At 46.9% G+C, this 18244-nt stretch overlaps 1 protein-coding gene across 2 annotated transcripts in view; it reads right to left on the reverse strand.

Annotated features, from left to right (window-relative positions):
- Positions 1–1865: 1865 nt before the first annotated feature.
- The window catches only part of EFCAB4B (EF-hand calcium binding domain 4B), a 42177-nt gene continuing 25798 nt past the window's right edge, over positions 1866–18244 (reverse strand). For both annotated transcript variants that reach the window (XM_040701685.2, XM_040701682.2), the window contains 10 exons: positions 17957–18028; positions 17395–17449; positions 13122–13201; positions 10770–11064; positions 10436–10577; positions 9599–9680; positions 7697–7811; positions 5920–6027; positions 5280–5356; positions 1866–4251 (listed from right to left, as the gene is read on the reverse strand). In XM_040701685.2, coding sequence (XP_040557619.1) covers positions 4170–4251; positions 5280–5356; positions 5920–6027; positions 7697–7811; positions 9599–9680; positions 10436–10577; positions 10770–11064; positions 13122–13201; positions 17395–17449; positions 17957–18028 — 1108 coding nt within the window. In that variant the 3' untranslated portion in view covers positions 1866–4169. The remainder of the gene's footprint in view (positions 4252–5279; positions 5357–5919; positions 6028–7696; positions 7812–9598; positions 9681–10435; positions 10578–10769; positions 11065–13121; positions 13202–17394; positions 17450–17956; positions 18029–18244) is intronic.

Below are 18244 nucleotides of genomic sequence, written 5' to 3' on the forward strand. Positions count from 1 at the left end.
AATAAAGTGGCTCTAGGGCAACTGGTGAGCCACTACACAGTTGTGAAATTCCTATGAGCAGCACCTCAAGAACAAGCTTGCCTGGAAAGAGCAAAGGCACTCCATAAAGCCACAGCCAAAAGCTGGGTGCACGTGCTTTATCACTGATCGATGATGAGCCTTCGCAAGCGGGATCCTGCATTGCCCAGTTTCTTTCCAGGCACTCTGGGTCAACCCCACTGAGCCTCCAGCCCCAAGAAGGTTGCACTTGAGATGGGTGGAAGATGCTGTCATGTCTCTAACATGTTCAAGCAGAAGTGACAGTGTTAAAATAGCAGAGAATCAGGATCCTCATCTGTCCTCTTACAAGGGTTTTCTAGCAATGTTATATATTATTCCCCGAGCTTTCCCCCCCGTGTCTCACCTATCACAGTCATAAGTAGAAACAAACAAACATCCAAGGCCTTTGCGATTCCTTCATCTGTCCCGTGGGAAAGCTTTAAACTTAGCACCACGGCTTAGTGCTCTCTCTTCATCCCTATTTTGGCCTGCTAAAGAGATGTTGTCAGGCTAATCCTGTTATGTTTATCCTTAGCATATTAACATGAAAGAGATGAGTGAAACTCAAGGCAAAGCAGGGTCCCCTTGCCTGTGTGCAAGAGCTCTGTGGGACTCTGGGGACTTGTCAGAGCAGCTGTTTTTTTTTCTTCTTTGCTCTTAGTCTGATTGTATACACAGCTGCACTGCTGCATGTGCCAGGATAGGCTTCCAGGCTGTAAAAAGTGTACTTTCTTTATAGATTACGTACAAAAAAATCACCGGTCCACTAAGAGACTGCAGCCAATGCGGTGCAGCAATAAGCCCTCAGGCAGTCTGTTTTTCATTCATTATCTCATACCACCTCAGGATATCCCTGTTATTTGCTTTTTGTTTATATTGGAGTTTCCAACAGTCACTTGAAGAGTGTGGCTTCAGGATCTCCATTTAGCAACAGGAGAAATTCCCACACTGTCTTGGTTTTGGCTGGAATTTCATTAATTGTCTTCATAGTAGCTGGTATGGTGCTGTGTTTTGGACTTTTTTTCATGAAAATAGCAGTGATTCCACACCGATGTTTTAGTTGTTACAGAGAAGTGCATACACAGAGTCAAGGGTTCTTCTGCTTCTGTTGGTTGTGAGTATCTGGGTCTTCCAATAGGAAATGTAAATACTGTCCAGAAAACCAACAAAAAACCATCACGCCATCCAGTATAAAACACACCTTAGTGCTTACTGCTGTCCAAGCGCACCACCTCTGTGCCACTTTATCACAGGCAAAACAAAAGTTCATCCTGTTCCTGCTAAAAAAAAGTTATAGTGCACTACTTCTCGTGCTGTTTGTTTATAGCAAGGAAAACGAGTAATAATTTCCGTGGCCAGAGCTATGGATAAGCCACTGACATATCAAAATAAATATAGGGTACAAGGACTAAGAGCTATGAAATTCCTAACTCTGGTGAACAGGATGCGTGAGTGTTATTAAATATGTCTGGTTCTACAAGCATACATACAAGGAGACAATGTGCCGTGTTTGGAAGCTCTACATTGGCCCCAGACTCCGGGGAAGCATCTCCTTGGTTCCCCCTGCTCTGCTTTCCCTGATCATCCAGGCTCTGGCTGCTTTAAAGAGAAAAAATAAGACAGCGGATGAATTGCTCCTGTGCTTCTCTGGAAGCAAGGGTTTCTCATCCACTCCCTCCTTGCTTATTACTTACAAGTCTCCTATATGTACCACCACCAGGAACAGACTTCTCAACCCTTCCCGAGCACTACATGCTGCAGCAGGCAACTAAACCAAGTGAGGCTGAATCTCTTGCAACTCCTGAAAAAAAACTTCAACACAAACATTTGCAAGACATTATTTCTTTATTGCCTGCACCCTGCTTGCCCACTTAGAAAACATCCTTAAGACTAAACATTAAGAACAACCAACCAAAAACAAACAAAAAACAAACACGTGGTAGTTCCTCCTGTTGCAGTACGAGTGCTGAGGAAGGTAATTACCGCATACCGTATGGTACTTGTGTGCCAGGTATATTTTCCTCCTTTATCTTTCATGTGCTTTTTACACAGTGTGGGAGCTGCACACTCAAACCAGGTTAGCAGATTAGATACCGTGCTCTTCTTCTGCTGCAGCTTACAAAGTCCTGCCCAGCATGCTGTTGCATGTAAGTAAACGTTGGCGTTACTGATGTGTCCAGACTTAAGATGTCAATTCTCATTGCCAGTCCTTACTAACCTATAACTGGAGCACGTTGCAAATGAATCGTTGACAGCAGCTCCTCCAAGTCAGCTAGTGAGTTGTACTGATTTAGCAGGTGACAGTGTCTGTGCTCCTTCATGGTCACATTGGTTAGAATGCACAAAATCCACATTCGCATTTGGGCAATCACCTGGTACAGGGCAGCCTAAAGGTTTGTGTTTTCCAAGAACAGAGATTTCACTTCCCAAACATCCTTTCTTGCACACACTAGCAGTTTCACCGGCGGCACTGCTGGTGTTACCTTAAGCTCAAAACCAGCAGCCCTAGTGTCTTCAGGACCTCTTCTAACGTACTGCTTCCCCGTCAGTTTGTACAGTTAAAACCACCAGCTGTACAACAGCAAGAACCACAGTCAGCAGTAAGGACTGAGCAGACACTTCGTACTTTTAGCTATTCCTTTAAGTCAGGAATCTGGCACTTCTGGAGAGAAGCTTCCTCTTTCCTACCAGAAGTAAATGGCACTGGGAGGAACCACGGAAAGACTGTGTAATGCAGTAGGTGACTCAGAACACATTTCCTGCATGGAATATTCCCAGAAAAATTTGTGCAGTAAACAGATATTTGGAACCAGAGTAATCGCCTTATCCCCATGAGAGGAAAGAGTGGATAAATACAGGCCTTGCCTATGCTGAGGGTTGGAGAACTGTTTCCTAGCTGCAGTATCACATATTGTGCCCAAGATTTCAAAGACATGTAAAAAATAGGTTCAAGGAGAAACCCACAAAGCTTTAAAAACTACTGAGCTACAAAACAGAGAAAGAAAGGCTCTTCACGCCCAGGCACAGCAGCAGCTATGCAGAGCCAAGGTAGCTGAGAGATGTGCTTGTGGGGCCAGTTCCTACCTCAGCCATCACTTCTCGTTCTGCTTTACACCACTCCATGGTGGAAAACAAGCTCCTTCCTAACAGGAATAGGTGTAGCCCTTTTCTTGCTGAGGCCCTTCATAAGGAAATTGGGGTTATTGCACAAGGTCACTGCGAAAGCAAAAATCTCACTATGTACCTGTTGCAGCTGAGGCAGCTGCCTCATGCTTCCAGCCCAAGTACATTTCAAAGCTCTGCTTTCAGGCCAGCAGGGTGGGCACGTTTCAGTACCGCGGATATGTCCACACCTAACTGCACAACAGTCGCCTGTGAGTCTCAGGGCAACTGCTCTATGTTCTGTGAACAGTACAGCAAGGAGAGTGGCAAAGTTCATTAGGGTAACACAGTGAAGAAAGCTAGTGGGATTAATGGTTTTAGCAGTTCATGCTATATCCACATATGGAATCAGTTATCTGCAATCTTGGCAAGTCAAACCAGATTTCCCACCAAGTGCAGAGCCTGATCCAGATCTTACAAGAACAGGCAAAGTCTTCCCTATCTACCTCAGCAGGCTGCCACCTGGGCTTTGCTGTTATAGAACCAAGATGCTGCTGCTCTTAGAGAGAGAAGGATTCACTACCTAGAGTTAGCCCAAATTTAAAATCATCTCTTTATTTCTTACACTAAAATAATCAATTTAACACATCACCCACTGCGTCCTCCCCTCTGCTGCTAGACCATCTTTTTGCCAGAAACTAAAGGAACAAGACTTCATCGTTTTACATGGAAACGATGCCTCTGGCCAGAAGACCCGGTTTGTGCCATTTGCTAAGGCCTGCCAAATTCCCCCAAGAAATCAGAGGCCTCAAATGACCAGGCCTGGACATGCAGGTGGGGAAGGGAACAGTACAGATCTTATGCACATTCTGCCCTGATTTAGTGCCTTGAAGTTCCCAGATGGGGAAAAGTTGCAGCTTCCCTAAATCTCTGCAGACCTGATACCATCAGGTTCAACTTGCTCAGAAGGAATCCCAGCTTCATGAAATAGTGCCGACACTTGGCTCTTGCTGACATACCGATGTTCTTTATGTGCAGCACCCTTTCCTCCTGACATCTTCCAGCTGCAGGGCATTCTCCCTCTGCCTGTCTTCTTGTGCTGTCAGCAACCTGGAACAAGCAGCACAGATCAAGAACAAAATCGAACCACTCAGCTCTTCCTGCAGTGGCATCTGACTGTGCCCTTTGCTCTCCCATCAGTCAGGGCTGTTTAGGATTGTAAAAAGTGACTGGGCTGTCTCTGGGAGCTGAACAAGATAAACCGCACACAGAAAAAGAGCATGAATTTCCAAGGAAACAGAAAGGAACTGCACACAGACAGCATGGTGTAGTCAGAACACCAGATTGGACACGAGTGGCCTGCGACTTGTTTCCAAGCTCCAGCACTGATGGTAGAATCTCAGGCTGCTCACTTCACTTCTCTGGGCAATGCCTGGCAGCAGCAGGGTAATAAAGCACATTGAAAGCACGTGCTATGGGAGGCGAGATTTATCTACTTAAATCATCACAGTTAATAAACGCCTAAGTCCTGCTGTGAGCTTAACAGAGGTGATACAGCAGGAGGGGAAGAGATAAAAAAAACAAGGATATTTTTCTTACAAGATTTCAAAGGCTTTTAAAAAAAAAACCAAACAAACACAAGTTCTTTCAAAAAACCGAAAATGTTAATGCAAACTTCCTTCAGCTTTATAATGTGTTTTATTCTTCCTTGTCCTTAGCAGTAAAAATACTACTTCCAAAACATCACATTCTGTATGGATGAACGGCTCCCTAGAGATGCATGTAGATTTCAAATTGAAAGTGCCAACTTAAAATTTGCAATAGCCCACCAAGTTAAATTTGGGATAGCACACAAAGTTTTGTGATGAAATATTCAAGTTAAACCCTTGATCTCTCAGCAGCCAGCTCTGCCAAAGGAAGATTTGCATGTGATGACATCCAGTCTATGCTTGGTACTCTCCAGCCACAGAAGACAGGGCCCTGGAGTCAGTGGGGAAGAGCCTATTGCTCCAGGTCTTTTTATTGACACAGCAAGAAGTCAACATCTGACAGCATTTCTTCTTGCCCGTTCCCTAGGAGAGCCCACCAGTGATCTACAGCTGGGGAAATACCCCAGACTGACTGCTCGCATCACTAACCTGGCCATGTGCAGCATGGGCTCCATGATGTTATAGCCAGTCATAGCGCTGCACTCATAGAAGACAGCCTTGTATTCCTGCCAAAGAACACAGGAAGCACCAACGTCAGCTGCCAGCTCTCCCCCAGCATTCATACATACACACCCCTGGGCACTGACTCACCTTGCCACCAGAAACTCTGCTGGCAGCACGTGGGGCCAGCAACGTAGCTGCTATTGCTGTACCCACCTTGCCAGAACATGAGATGCACTTTCAGCAACTGAAGGCCCAGACAGAGTGCCCAAAAGGTAACAAGTGGGAGGTGTTTAGGAAGAAACACCATCCCTTTGGGATAAGTGGACTGCCTTACCTTTGTACTGCAAAGTCCCAAAGATGGGGAGAACTTCTGAAACCCTGTCCCCTCCCCACAGGACCCCCAGGGATGAGAGGATAAAGGTAGCAGCAGGCACACAAATAGAGGCAGCCAGGGAGGAGGCCAGGCAGGTACCAGAGGAACATCGGTACACGTTTGTATCAGAGTGAGGGCTGAGAGGGAAAGTACCATACTGGGAAATGGCTTCAAGAAGAGCTCTCGACCAGTCCAGCTCACAGCTGGAGGGAGGCTGTAGAGCAAGCAGAGCAGGAGAGCACAGAGACTCACCTTCGCCAGCCTTTCTCCCTCCATCTTGGGTACACTCCGAGTCTCTCTCCCTGCGGTATCCATTTTATTTCCAAGCAGAAAAACCACAGCTCCATCCTCAATGCCCTCCTGCAAAAGAAACAGAGCAAAACACCCTAGAGACTCAGCTGAGGGACAGAAATTCCTTGGATCACACAAAACAAGAGCGTTGCCACTGACTTCAGTGGCAGCAGGATTAGCGTCCCTGAAGGAACTGCCAAAAAAAGAAAAATGCTTTTTAAGCTCATTTAAGGGCTATTCCTCAATCAGCCCCAGGGATTTGTAAAGGAAGCTTAAACCATGGGAATATATTTCAGATGGTTGGTGTGTACAGCTGGAATGCTGAGAGAGGAAAGGCAGGGAAGAAGTTCTTCTCTGGGAAATAAGACGACAAAGTCCAACAGCTTAATGGGGTGAATTACATTTAAGACTAGGCAGGACTTCTTCAGTTAAAACTTTTTTGGTGTGCATGTGATACTATTCATCTGATGTGCTATCCTAAACTCAACCATCACTTTCTGAAAAGCACTGTAAGTGGCTACCAATGCTGACATAGGGTCTCTGTGCTATCTGTTATTCCTACGCAGCTCCTGGAGCCCATTATCTTAGTTGAAACTCCCCCTGTGTTCCACTAGAGCATCGTCGCAGTAAGGCTGCAGAATAAGGCTTTGAGTTATCTCCAAATTTGACTGTTCTGGAGTACTTGCAGTACCTGAACAGCTGAGGTTTCAAAGCAAGAAAAATTCTAAGATGAGAGAAAGAAAAGATGAGAGATTATTAAAAGTTACAGATTTTGTAATCTTTTTTGTACAGCTTTGTTTTTCTGTGTGCTCAGTCTAACCCACCTGAAAGGAGCCTAATTTCCAGAGGCTAGTTTGGAAAAATCTTAACCTTTGATCTTTTGAAGTCTAGAGAAATAGATAAGCTTCACAGCAGGCCTGTAAAATGTACAGTGCTAGAAAGCTCCACCCTATGCTTATTCCTTCAATTTAGGACTTGTTTTTTGACACTCAACATGATCTCAAAGCAAAACCACTCTTGACACTTCCCCTACAACTCTGAGCCACCTGTACACAACGTATTTAAATGATACAGAGGTATTTTAGCCTCAGACATAAGCCACAGAAGAAATCTTTTTGTTTAGAATTTGGAAATTAAAAAAGGAGGGGAAATTACTGTACTATTGATAGACAGTCAACAAAGGAAAACAAACAAACGAAAATCAACAGTTACAGTTACAGCAAATGAAGAAAAAACCAAGCTATTTCTAGTATAAGCTATTTCCAGTATAAGCTATTTCTAGAGCGTCATCTAGAAGACTCAAACGGAGTCAGATGTGGTTGTGGGAAGTGCTGTACGTGCTGCAGATCTGAGCCTTAGGTGCACCAGGGCCACATCTCTTTCCTGCACACAGATCAGATACCAGGAGATTTCCTCACCTGAGCATAGGGGTAACAACTGCTGTTTGAGATGTTGCCAGCACATACCAGCTACTTACACATACCACTGTTTTGGCAGGCTCCACTACTTTCTGCCATAGAAATGTCCCTCTTCATTTAATGGGCTGCCATCGTACCTTCAACAAGCCCCTGGTTCCATACACACTACCACAGGCAGCACCCTTAACATCTGCTTTGTGCATCCATCTTCCCAAGGACCTCCTGAGGCCCCCAGGAATATTGCTCCCAGACAGGCCATCAGAGCAAGACCAGAGCAAGGCACAGGCAGCTCTGCCAGCAATAGAAAGGCCCACTCTCACCTGGACGCTGCTCATCCAGTTCCGCACTGCCGTGAAGGAGCACTCGGCCGTAATGTCGTACATCACCAGAATCCCATCTGCCTTCCGGAAATACTGCTTGGTGATACTCCGGAACCTGAGCCCCAACAAAACCAAAGGCACTCTCAGAACCACGATGGTGTAATGACGTGAAACAAAACGTGATCATCTGGCTTCTAGTGCTCCCTGCAAGGCCTGGCAGCCCCCGTGCATGAGACGCATCCCTTGGAGCTGGCGAACAGACTGGTGACAATTCAGTTAAATCCTTGGGCTTTTCAGAGCCCATCTGTGCAGCCGGCCAGGCAGCCATGAGTAAGGAGTGTTTCCAAACGCATGGTGCTAAGAGAGCAGGAACATGAACTTTTTTCTGCAGTCTGGAAGAATCTGTAGATTAAGCTGTAGCACAGAATAAACTAGGTGCGTAATGTCTGCCCCGGTGCTGCTAAAACTGCAATTAAGATCTCAGCATCAATACAGTCCAACCCCAATTTTAAATCTATAAAGCAATTCTGTCATGCATAAATTCAGATGTTAGAAACAATTTCCAGGTGAAATTCCCACCAGACATCTACATTGTCCCGTGGGTTCCTGCTAGAACCGCAGACTTGTATCTTGGGAATAAATTCCAATTTAAAATAAACAAAAAAAAAAGCTTAAAGCCTCAGTTTGTCATAAGGCCGTGTCGTCATATTGCCTGCAAACTGATGGAAATAAATGCAGCGTCAGTACCAAGATCTCACTAGACAGCTGTGAATTTCCACCCTGCACAGGCTAACAAGCTCTCCTATTAAGAGCCAAGAAAACCTGCAGCTAGTAGTGACCCTCCTGAACTCTTCAGCTGATTGCCCGAAGCCTGTACTGTCTCACTGCACCCAGAGCATGCCATTCTGGCAGCCACCCCAGCTGAGAAAGTACAGACTGTATCTTTGGCAGTCAAGACGCACCTCTGGAAATACAGGACATGCTAGATGCTCCAGAAAAGAATGTCAAATATAGCATGAACCAGACTCAGGGGAATCACTAAGGAGTTCTCCCCTGCACAAGAAGCTCCTCTATCTATCATAGGATATTCAGTTGTACACATCCAGTTAGAAGTAATTTATATCTCTCTAGAAGTAAGAAAACTTTTGGTTTCTTCCTACTCAGTATCAGCACTGAGCCAAGTTCTTTCTTCCAAGTACACACCTAAGACCTGCTAATACTTCAGAGGCACGTTGTCCTTCTGCAGAGACAAACATATTGAGTTTGGCCTCTAATGCAACCTGGTCTTAAAGAAGTGTCTCATTTAATGTCATGAAGACTTCCCATTCGGCTACAGCACTAAAAAAAAAACAAACAACAACAGAGTAGTCTTTCGAAATAGAAATCATTATTTCTTCAGCATGAATTCGGAGTTTGGAAGTTTGCCTTGCAGTAGAAAACCCTACTTAGTGCATTTCCCAAAAGTCTGTATGATTTACCTGACTGAGGCAGGCAGCGTCCCTACTCTCTTGGCACAGCTCAGGATTTTAATATTTCCATGACTTCAGCTGCCTCCTCAAGGCTTGGTCCCATACCATATTTAGCATTAAATACCCTACACTTATTTTTGCCAGGTTCTGTGGTTAACAACCTCCTTGAAAATGCCTCTGAACCTAAGCTTCAAAGTACATTCTACATCAAGTATAAATTACATGAGGTTGTGGTGGGCCTTCATTTCTAGTAGTACTGTAGATGAATATTAAGCGTGTCCTCTGCTACTCTGATCTTCTCTAACAGTGCTGATGACATCTTCTTGTGACGGCCCATGCTTTTCAAACTGGAGGATTTCAAATGAGGAGCCATCACCAAAGATGGCATTGCCCCTCTGCCAAGAATTATCACTCTCACGAGTCTATCCTTTACCTTTCTTGTCCAGCTGTATCCCACAGCTGTAAAGCAACTTGGGTGTTGTCCACCATCAGACTCTTCACCTGGTAATCAATACCTGTCAGGGAGGTAACAAGAGCAAGATCAACGCTAGTGCAGGAAAACTGCCAGACTGACTCAAAGCTGGAAGAGGCACCGACTTTACAGAACTGCAGGGGCTGGAAGGGGCCTCAAGAAATCATCAAGTCCAACCCTCCTATTAAGTTGGTACCCTACAATAGATCACATAGGTAAGCATCCAGACAGGCCTTGAATATTTCCAGAGAAGAAGACTCCACAACCTCTCTGGGCAACCTGTTCCAGTGCTCTGTCACCCTTACTGTAAAGTTCTTCCGCATGTTCGTATGAGACTTCCTGTGTTCAAGTTTTAGGCCATTACTCTTCGTCCTACTGCTACACACCACTGAGAAGAGCCTGGACTCATCAATTTGTCTCCCACCTCCCATCAGATATTTATAGACATTTATCAGATCCCCCCTCAGTCTTCTTTTCCCCAGGCTGAACAGACCCAGGTTGCTCAGCCTTCCCTCATAAGGGAGATGCTCCAGGCTCTTTATCATCTTTGTGGCCCTCCACTGGATTCCTTCTAGGAAATTCCTGTCTTTTTTGAACTGAGGAGCCCAGAACTGGACACAGTGCTTCAAATGTGGTCTCACCAGGGTCAAGTAGAGGCAGAGGATCACCTCCTCAACCTTCATTCAGGTTAAGAGCTAGAAGATGTCTGGATTAAAGTGACAGAAAACAAAAACAACCCCTTCCAGACCAAATTCCTCATCCTCCTCAGTCAGATGAGTTTGGAACCCTATTTCTTACCGATAGTTGCATTGAGATCAGCCAAGAACCTGTCATAGCAGAAGCGATGGATGAAGGAACTCTTACCAACGCCAGAGTTCCCCACAAACACAACTTTGAAGATACGATCGGGGCAACAACTGGCAGGTTCCAGCACTTGGAGCTACAATGCAAGAAAGAGACGCAGTTTATAAAAGCCCAGTCACAGACTGTGGTTTCATTTAGGTATTAAATCACACACAAAAAAAACCAAAACAAAACAGGAAATGTACTACAAATCTATGGAGCTGCAGTTACATGGGAAAAGCCCCCACTAGCAGGTGTTTGAAGCTGCACACTAAGTACTCAGACTCACCCTGGTTTCAGTGCCAACTGGCTGCCTTCTAGGAGACAGTGGAGCATCATCCAACCCATCTGCACTTTTTCTACAGTCAGCGTCACTCTTCAAAGCCATCTTTAGCTTCTCAGCATCTGCTCTCACTGACCACTTCTCTTGGTCTCTGTTCTTCTCTGCAAAGTTCGTTCTGTCTCCTTCTCCTGTCTTCAGCCACGTCCCATTGCCTGAGAAGTATTTGCAGCTCTTCCTGTTGGGTTCCTCCATTGCCACATCCATTGGGAAGGTGACAGGAAGGTCCGCAGAGGCCAGTTGTCTGTATTGAAGCCCACAGGCACCACAGTGGGGTTTGGAAGCGGGGGAAGAGAAGGAGGAAGGGGTTGCAAATTCCCAAAACACCCAGTATGACTCAATTAGTGCATACGCAACACTTGCAGGAATGTTACCTCACGCATTTGCTCCCCGTGACTAAGGCATCAACAACACCCCTGGGAGAAAAGAGATCCCTGGAGCTATGCTGTGCTCATGTGCTGACACGTATTTCATTCATTTTAACAGAAAATTTCCCACCTTCTGGATTTTTCCCAGTACTGGGAAATGAGGCAAAGTATACACAGGTGGCAACAGAAAAAAAGATTTAAAAAATACAATGCTAATATAACAAAGGTTTGCAGGTTAGTGAAAAAGGTTTGGGCTGCAGGAAGGAGAGTGGGGGCCAATTACCCTTAAGATGTAGCATGCAGCAAGCACGCATGTTACTGCCCTCTGCTGACAGTCCTGTCTGCCACAGGTGTACAAACTGCAGCAAGCACACTTGCTCAGGGTGCTTGAGCTGACCACACAAACAAGGCTGCTGCACAGTTCAGCAGCTGTATATGGTAAGTGGAGGAGCAGACTTAGCAAACTCAAACTGCTGCAATCATGACCAAGGAGCAAGGAATTGTCTTTGGTCTGCCTTGGCTTTTTGTGGTTAAAGAACTAGAAGAGAGTGAGAAGACTCACAACTCAAAGGTTTTATCCATGCGAGATCTCCAATACTTTTACTGACCACCAGATTCCATTTGGAAGGAGAGAAGAAAGGCTTACTGCAGTCACTGCATAGAGGCAGCACATCCCACCTCTCCATGCAATCTTTTTCCCTTGCTACTAGTGCAGGAATCAAGGCAACGACTCTCTAGTGGCTACACCTCACCAAGGCTGCAAGATTCACCTGCTACCAAGTCTGCCCTTTTTTCTGTTAGATGGTGCTCACATCCCTGGCCATCCTCCCTGCCTCTGCCTCGCATGCCAGGCCAGAGCTGGGCAGGTGGGACCTCTCCCTGTGCAGCACAGACAGACACATCCTCCTGGGCTCAGGCTCTGGGGATCAGTCCCCATCTCCCAGGGCCAGTAGAATTAGCTGCAAATGGAGGGCTGAAGCTCAAAAGCCTCTTCAGGGAAGAGAGAAAAAAAAAAAAAGGGATATAAACACAAGACTTTCTGAAGCGATTCCATCTCTAATGCAGTTTATTCATGTGTCTCAAGCAACGTGGTATGACAGCATTGAGACAGAACCAACAAAAACTCTCCTGCCAGACTTCTGTTTTTATTAAGCCTTCCTATTTGGTTTGTGCCAGCAGCCACTAGCAGCATCTTTGCAAGAAATAGCTGCTCAGTAGCTGGCCTCTTTGAGGAACCAGGCTTTTGGCCAGTACAGGCATCTATGGCACATAGTTTACAACGGCCAATGCTTAATGCCAGCACAGCTGAGGCAAGCATGCACACGTGGCTGTGGAAAACATTGCACTGTCTGCACATAGAGTGGCAAAGAAAGGCATAGGCCACACAGAAAAGGTTGTCTGTCCTGGCTGGCCAGAAGGCCTGGTGTGTCAGGTGAGCATTTGCAGAGGTATGGAGGCAGATGGGCAGGACGGACCCACCTGGAGCTGGGCCTTCTCCTCAGGGCTTTCAGCTGCTGGAGAGAACACCAGCCTTGTGCAAGTCCTGCCCTCTCCCACGCCCCAGGGACACAAGCTCTGGCACGAGGCACCAACAGACAGGGTTTCTGCCTGAGGAGGAACAGCACACTTGGGAGATGATCCAGGCATTTTAACAGAGCTGCCCGGCCCAGAGGCAGCCTGCTTGCCTCCTGTCCCACAGACACTCCTAGATGAGGGCCACCATCACAGGAAAGTTCACCAACAGTAACATCCTGAGCTTCACGCTGAGCCCACACCACCTCGTGCCAACAGTCGAGCTTTATCTCCCCCATGTTCCCACAGACAGACAGATAGCACCGAGGCATGGAACCAGACAAGGGACACAGTTTGACTGACAGAGTGTTCCAGCGGGCACAGAATGACACCACGGACACAACACAGATGCCCATCTAACCGTTTGACCGGCTTGTCGTCCAGCAGGTAACTGCCTAGCACTGACCCTTTCTTCAAGAGGGGCTTTTTGCTCTGAGGTGCCTGGAAGTTGAAAAGAGAAGGGTTGAAGAATGTCATTACAGCCCAGGAACCTGGCCAGCCCCAGTTCAACTTGCATTGGGAACACGGGGCTGGAGCCCCACAGGCAAGGCTCAAACAGAGGCAAGCACAGGATTTTGCTCTTGTCAGTTCAGCTCATTTAGCTGATGCAAGAAAGCACCGCCGACACTGCTTTCCCCTCTGCAACAAAACCCTTCAGTAATGCTGGTGACCCAAACTGCAGTCTTCCTCTGCCAGCCAGAGCTTTTATTTCTGTGGCTTGTTTGCTACCGTGATACACAGCTGATTCTCTTTCCCCACCCATCTTTTTATTATGATGACGTTGTGTGAGACAGAGTGAATCTCTCCTCTTCTGGTACTCACCCATAGCTGCACATACACCAAAGGGAAGAAAGGGGACTGTTCTGCAACGGGCACTGTACAGGCTCTGCTTTATACATACACCCTCCCCCACGCCTTCCTCCTACTTACCTCCCCACACTTCCTACAGCCAGTGCTCACCAGTTTCCCAGAGAAGGATAAGGAGCAACAACTCCCTCACAACACTGTTCCTCCAGATACAGCAGCTTTGTTGTTCTCAGCACCAAAGACAACTGTTTGCTGAGACTATACAGAAGAGCCTGTGGCAGAGTGGCAGTTGACCCACAACCTCTCCTAAATCCATGCCAAAGCCTAGTCTTCTCTCTCACACACAAGCTGGTTAACTGTTCATGCTCCCCGAAAAACACAAAATAAGAGACAGTGTGGCAAAGTGCCCACTATCCAGCACTGGGAAAAGGGAGATGTCAGAAATCTTTGGACTCCCAGACTGAGTACACGTCCTCACAAGTTATTTCTAGGAACAGAGGTGGGAAAAAATGAGGAGTCCAGCCTGCCAGGCCTGCCTCCAACAGCAGTTCTGAGCCAGCCAAACAGCTTCAGGCAGCTCCTGGCAGGCCTGCCTTCATGGTGCCCACAGCCCAGGGGAGGACTATGAAGGTTATTTCTTAAATAACCCCAGTTTCCTTTCAAAAGACAGAAAATTAAGAAGATGCTCTGTGGGTCAGAACCCCCACAACAGCTTTACACAATGCAATCCACCAAGAAAAGATACACTGGAAACCACAGAGGGCCTCACTCAACTGGGTGCTTAAAGGAAAAAGAACATTACAAATTAAACTGGTAATTTATGTAACACTTCAGCCATGGAAGAAATCTAGCCCATAGAGTCCTTGTTCAGCAATTTCATTTCTAGAACATGGGAAAAGGAATCAGTTTAAAACCAGCTGGAAAACCCACACACCTCAAGCATCATACAGACAACAAGCAAGTGACCTTGCTGGATGTACACGGTGCTGCCCAGCGCTGAGATGTTGTAGGAGGCTCACAACTGCAGACCACAAACCTTCCAAAGCAAAGGAATCTCAAGTCCATAGTGACCGTTTGGTCAACATCAGTATCAGGCTACGTATGGACCAGCCAACCAATGGTTCTCTAGCAGAGATGAAAGAAGAAGCTTTCAGGGTTTGTGCTGAGACCACCGGTTTCCCTCAAAAGGCACTCTAGACCCATGGAAACAACGAAATCAAGTTACAGCTCACTGGATGTTCAGCAGAATTGCAACCTTCAAGCCACCTATGGAGCAAAGGGACTCCCAGGCAATCTGCTACTGCACCGCCTACTGAAAGAGGAAGCAGCCTGCAGGGTACATACCTGGGAATAAAGGAGAAACAACGGGGTGCATTTTGCCATCGATTCTGCCATGCTTTATTGGCCTGCCAGGTTTATGGAACATTTGACTTTTCATAGCCATGGTATAGGGACAGACATAACATTGCAGCTGTACAACACGTGATGACAAGGATTCCACAGCAAGAACAGCACGTATGCAAGCATTTCAGATGGGACAGAAAATACAAGCATCTTCTGGTTTATTGATGAAATACAAATACATGTTTAGTGTAATCAAAGTTCCCAAACACTCTTCACAATGAGCAGATGTCAAATTTGCTCATCCAGGGCAAGACCTCTATCAAAATACAGCACACGAGCATAACTCCATAGCCAGATGGGTGCAAAATGGAACACCCGAAAGCAGTTTGTACGCAGGCAGAAATAGCCACGTGTTGCTATGTGTGACCTAGCCACCATGGCAAAGGTGTGCCCCATGCCATGAGGCCAGGTCTGCCCACCTAGGCAAGGCCAGAAGCTCTTACGAAGAGCAAGGCATTGAGCTGGGCACTGAGAAGTGCTAAGGAGCAGCAGCTGGTTTGCTGTCAGCCACATGCAACCCAACTCCTCCTTCCAACCGTTTCAGTCTTTGCTATGAAAGAATCACTGTTTGTCACAACTTCATTTCACAGAAATAACACAACCCTTACCAACATTAACAGACGATACTAAGGCCTTAAGCTTCCATTTAGCTTGTGAAAGCACTGATACTGTCTGCCAGACATCACGTTACCCACTAGAGATATGAAGCAGAAGGCTGGACTCTCCTTTTTGCTGCTCTAGGAAGGACTGCTATTTCCTCTCCCTCTTACAGCGGGACAGTCTGAACAGCAGATCTTCTGCAAGCACGTGGAAACAGTAGCTTTCCTAAAGACTGAAACAAGAACAGCCAACGAGATGTCCTAGCTGACAAAGGAAAACAACTTATTCCAGTGCAGGCCTCATCTGCCCAATGTTATGCTGCCAGATCAGCAAAGGTGGTAGCAGGAGTTCAACCTGCTGCTCAATCCCTAGTGCCAGCACAGGGAAGAGAAGGGAGAAAGTGGATCCCCTGTACTACGGCTCTCTGCAAGGACCTCTCATAGGTCCACCTGCAGCAGACATGTTTCAGAGCAGCCATGAGTGGGTTCCAGCGGGGAAAAGGAGAAGAGAGGAGAAGCAGACAAACTTTGCACACAGAGGCACATATATGAAACATGGTCTCCATGTGACACCCACCCACCCAAAGGAACCCAAATGCTGAAGCACTGCACGTGGAAAGAAGAGAATGCACCGCTTTCTTTGCCTGCTTGCACTGGGCTCCGTTAGAGAGTGACTGTGTTGATACTTTTCCAAGAGGAAGCTCCAGCACACGTGCATGCAAAAACACACACACACGGCAGCCTCAAAAAAGAAAAAAAAACCATCTTTCTGTTTTCAGAAACACAGCCACACAAGCACATGCACACGTACCTCATCTTTATCCTTAACAGTTACAGAAGCTACTTCCTACAGCCACGTCTCTGCTTGAAGATGAATTCCAGCCTCTCTCCAGTAGGTTCTCCTCTGTAGGGTATTTTGTCTCCTTTCTGGGCACCTTCCCTGCACTTCCCTTTGTGTTCCCTTACAAACCAGCCAGAAGGTCTGTCCCAGCCTACTGCTGTCTGTCATCACTGCAGGACAACTAATTCCGGATCTGCAAGGGGAGCATGGTGGCAGAGCCAGGAAAGGCACGTGGTAGCAGGGATGGGTCCAAGACAGATACAGAGCAGCCTTAACAATGACTTTTGTGAACAAAAAGACATTTTCATGAAAAAATAATAAGAACTGAAAAAAAAAGATCACATATCTGTACTTGCCTTGGATGCTAGGAAAGGCAAAAAATGGTACTGACTGTCCTGGATGTTCCCCAGGGCCCTTATTGTACAGGGGCCCACTGCTTTCCCCTAGCCCTCTGATCCATGCCTCACTGCTGCACCCTCCGTGCAGGAATGGGGAGCTGCCCTCAAGGAATATCTGAAAACATCTTCTACAAGCTCAAGGGGTCAGAGAAACTCCCAAACTCTCCCATGTCCCGCCACCCTGACTCAGCTGGCAGCACATCTGGGACCTCATCTTCCTTACCAGCCAACTGTCAGGACTCGTGCAGCTTCGCTCCCTGCCTCGCAGGTGCCCAATATTGGCTAAAGAGCACAAGCCCAGCATGTGCAGTAGGCAGCACCCACTGCAGCCCTGCACACAGCTGCATTACAGTCCCAAACTAACATGCCTTGGTTTACAGCCAGGCAGCTGGCAAGAGCAACCAGCAGAGCTTGTCTCTGGCATGGGCACAGGGGTGCCACAAAGTCTGTTATAAGCACCACACCAGGCCTTGTGAGGTCAGGTCATTGTCCCCCGTGGATGTGAGAGGCCCCCAAGTGGTGACAGCAACAGCAGCAGATGAAAGGAGGGTGGTTGGGAATTGGGATTTTCTTTCTTAGACTAACCGGCTTCTTGGCTTCAAAAGTATCACGCTCGTCTCGGAGTTTCTTGTTCATCTCTCTGCTCCAAAGAAAGACACAGGAGAGAGAAAACGAAGCCCTCGTTGAAAATGGGACAAAGACCAACATTTGAAAGCTAGATGGAAAGGCAACTAGGGGCACAAGTGAAGATATTCTGTAATGTTGGCTATGCTGAGATTTCCATGTATCCCAGTTCAGTTAACAGGCAGCAGGGAAGACTAAATTCCTCCCCTGGAGGAATTACTCAGTCAAATAGCACAGCCTGTACCCTGCTGGAGCTGACCAAATTGCACAACTCTATCTGGGCCTAGAAAAATAAGCAGCGTGTGAGTGCTGCTTGAATGCATGCCCACAGCACTGAGACCTCAGCACTGCCAATGAAGCAGGGTACAAGCTTCACTAAAAAGGCCAGCTCTCCACTTCTACCCCCACACTGACCATTGACCGTGCTGGACATTCAAATGGCCTCCAGCAAGAAGCAGAATCTGGTCCAAGTCTGTCCCTTATGTGCCCAAGGGCTTGACATCTGCCCCAGTCCTGTTCTTACCTGAGGAGCTCCAGCTGCCGAAGGAGGCTTTGTTTCTCTTTTTGCATGTTTTTGGAGACTCTGAACACATCCCTAGGTGAACAGGAAATAAATCAGTGGGAGACAAAACGCAAGGATCCCTTTCTCAGGAACACCCGCAATACTGACAAAGCTGAAGGTTTGCCCTATGCCACGAGGACTCAGAGGAAGGAGCACTGCCAAGGGAGCTGGGACACCTGAGTTTTACCCCAGCTCTCCTGCTCTCCTCTGGCATAACGGCAGACAATCCACTTTCCACTTTCACACGTC

This window comes from Gallus gallus, chromosome 5, assembly GCF_016699485.2.
Source record: "Gallus gallus isolate bGalGal1 chromosome 5, bGalGal1.mat.broiler.GRCg7b, whole genome shotgun sequence".
NCBI lineage: Eukaryota > Metazoa > Chordata > Aves > Galliformes > Phasianidae > Gallus > Gallus gallus.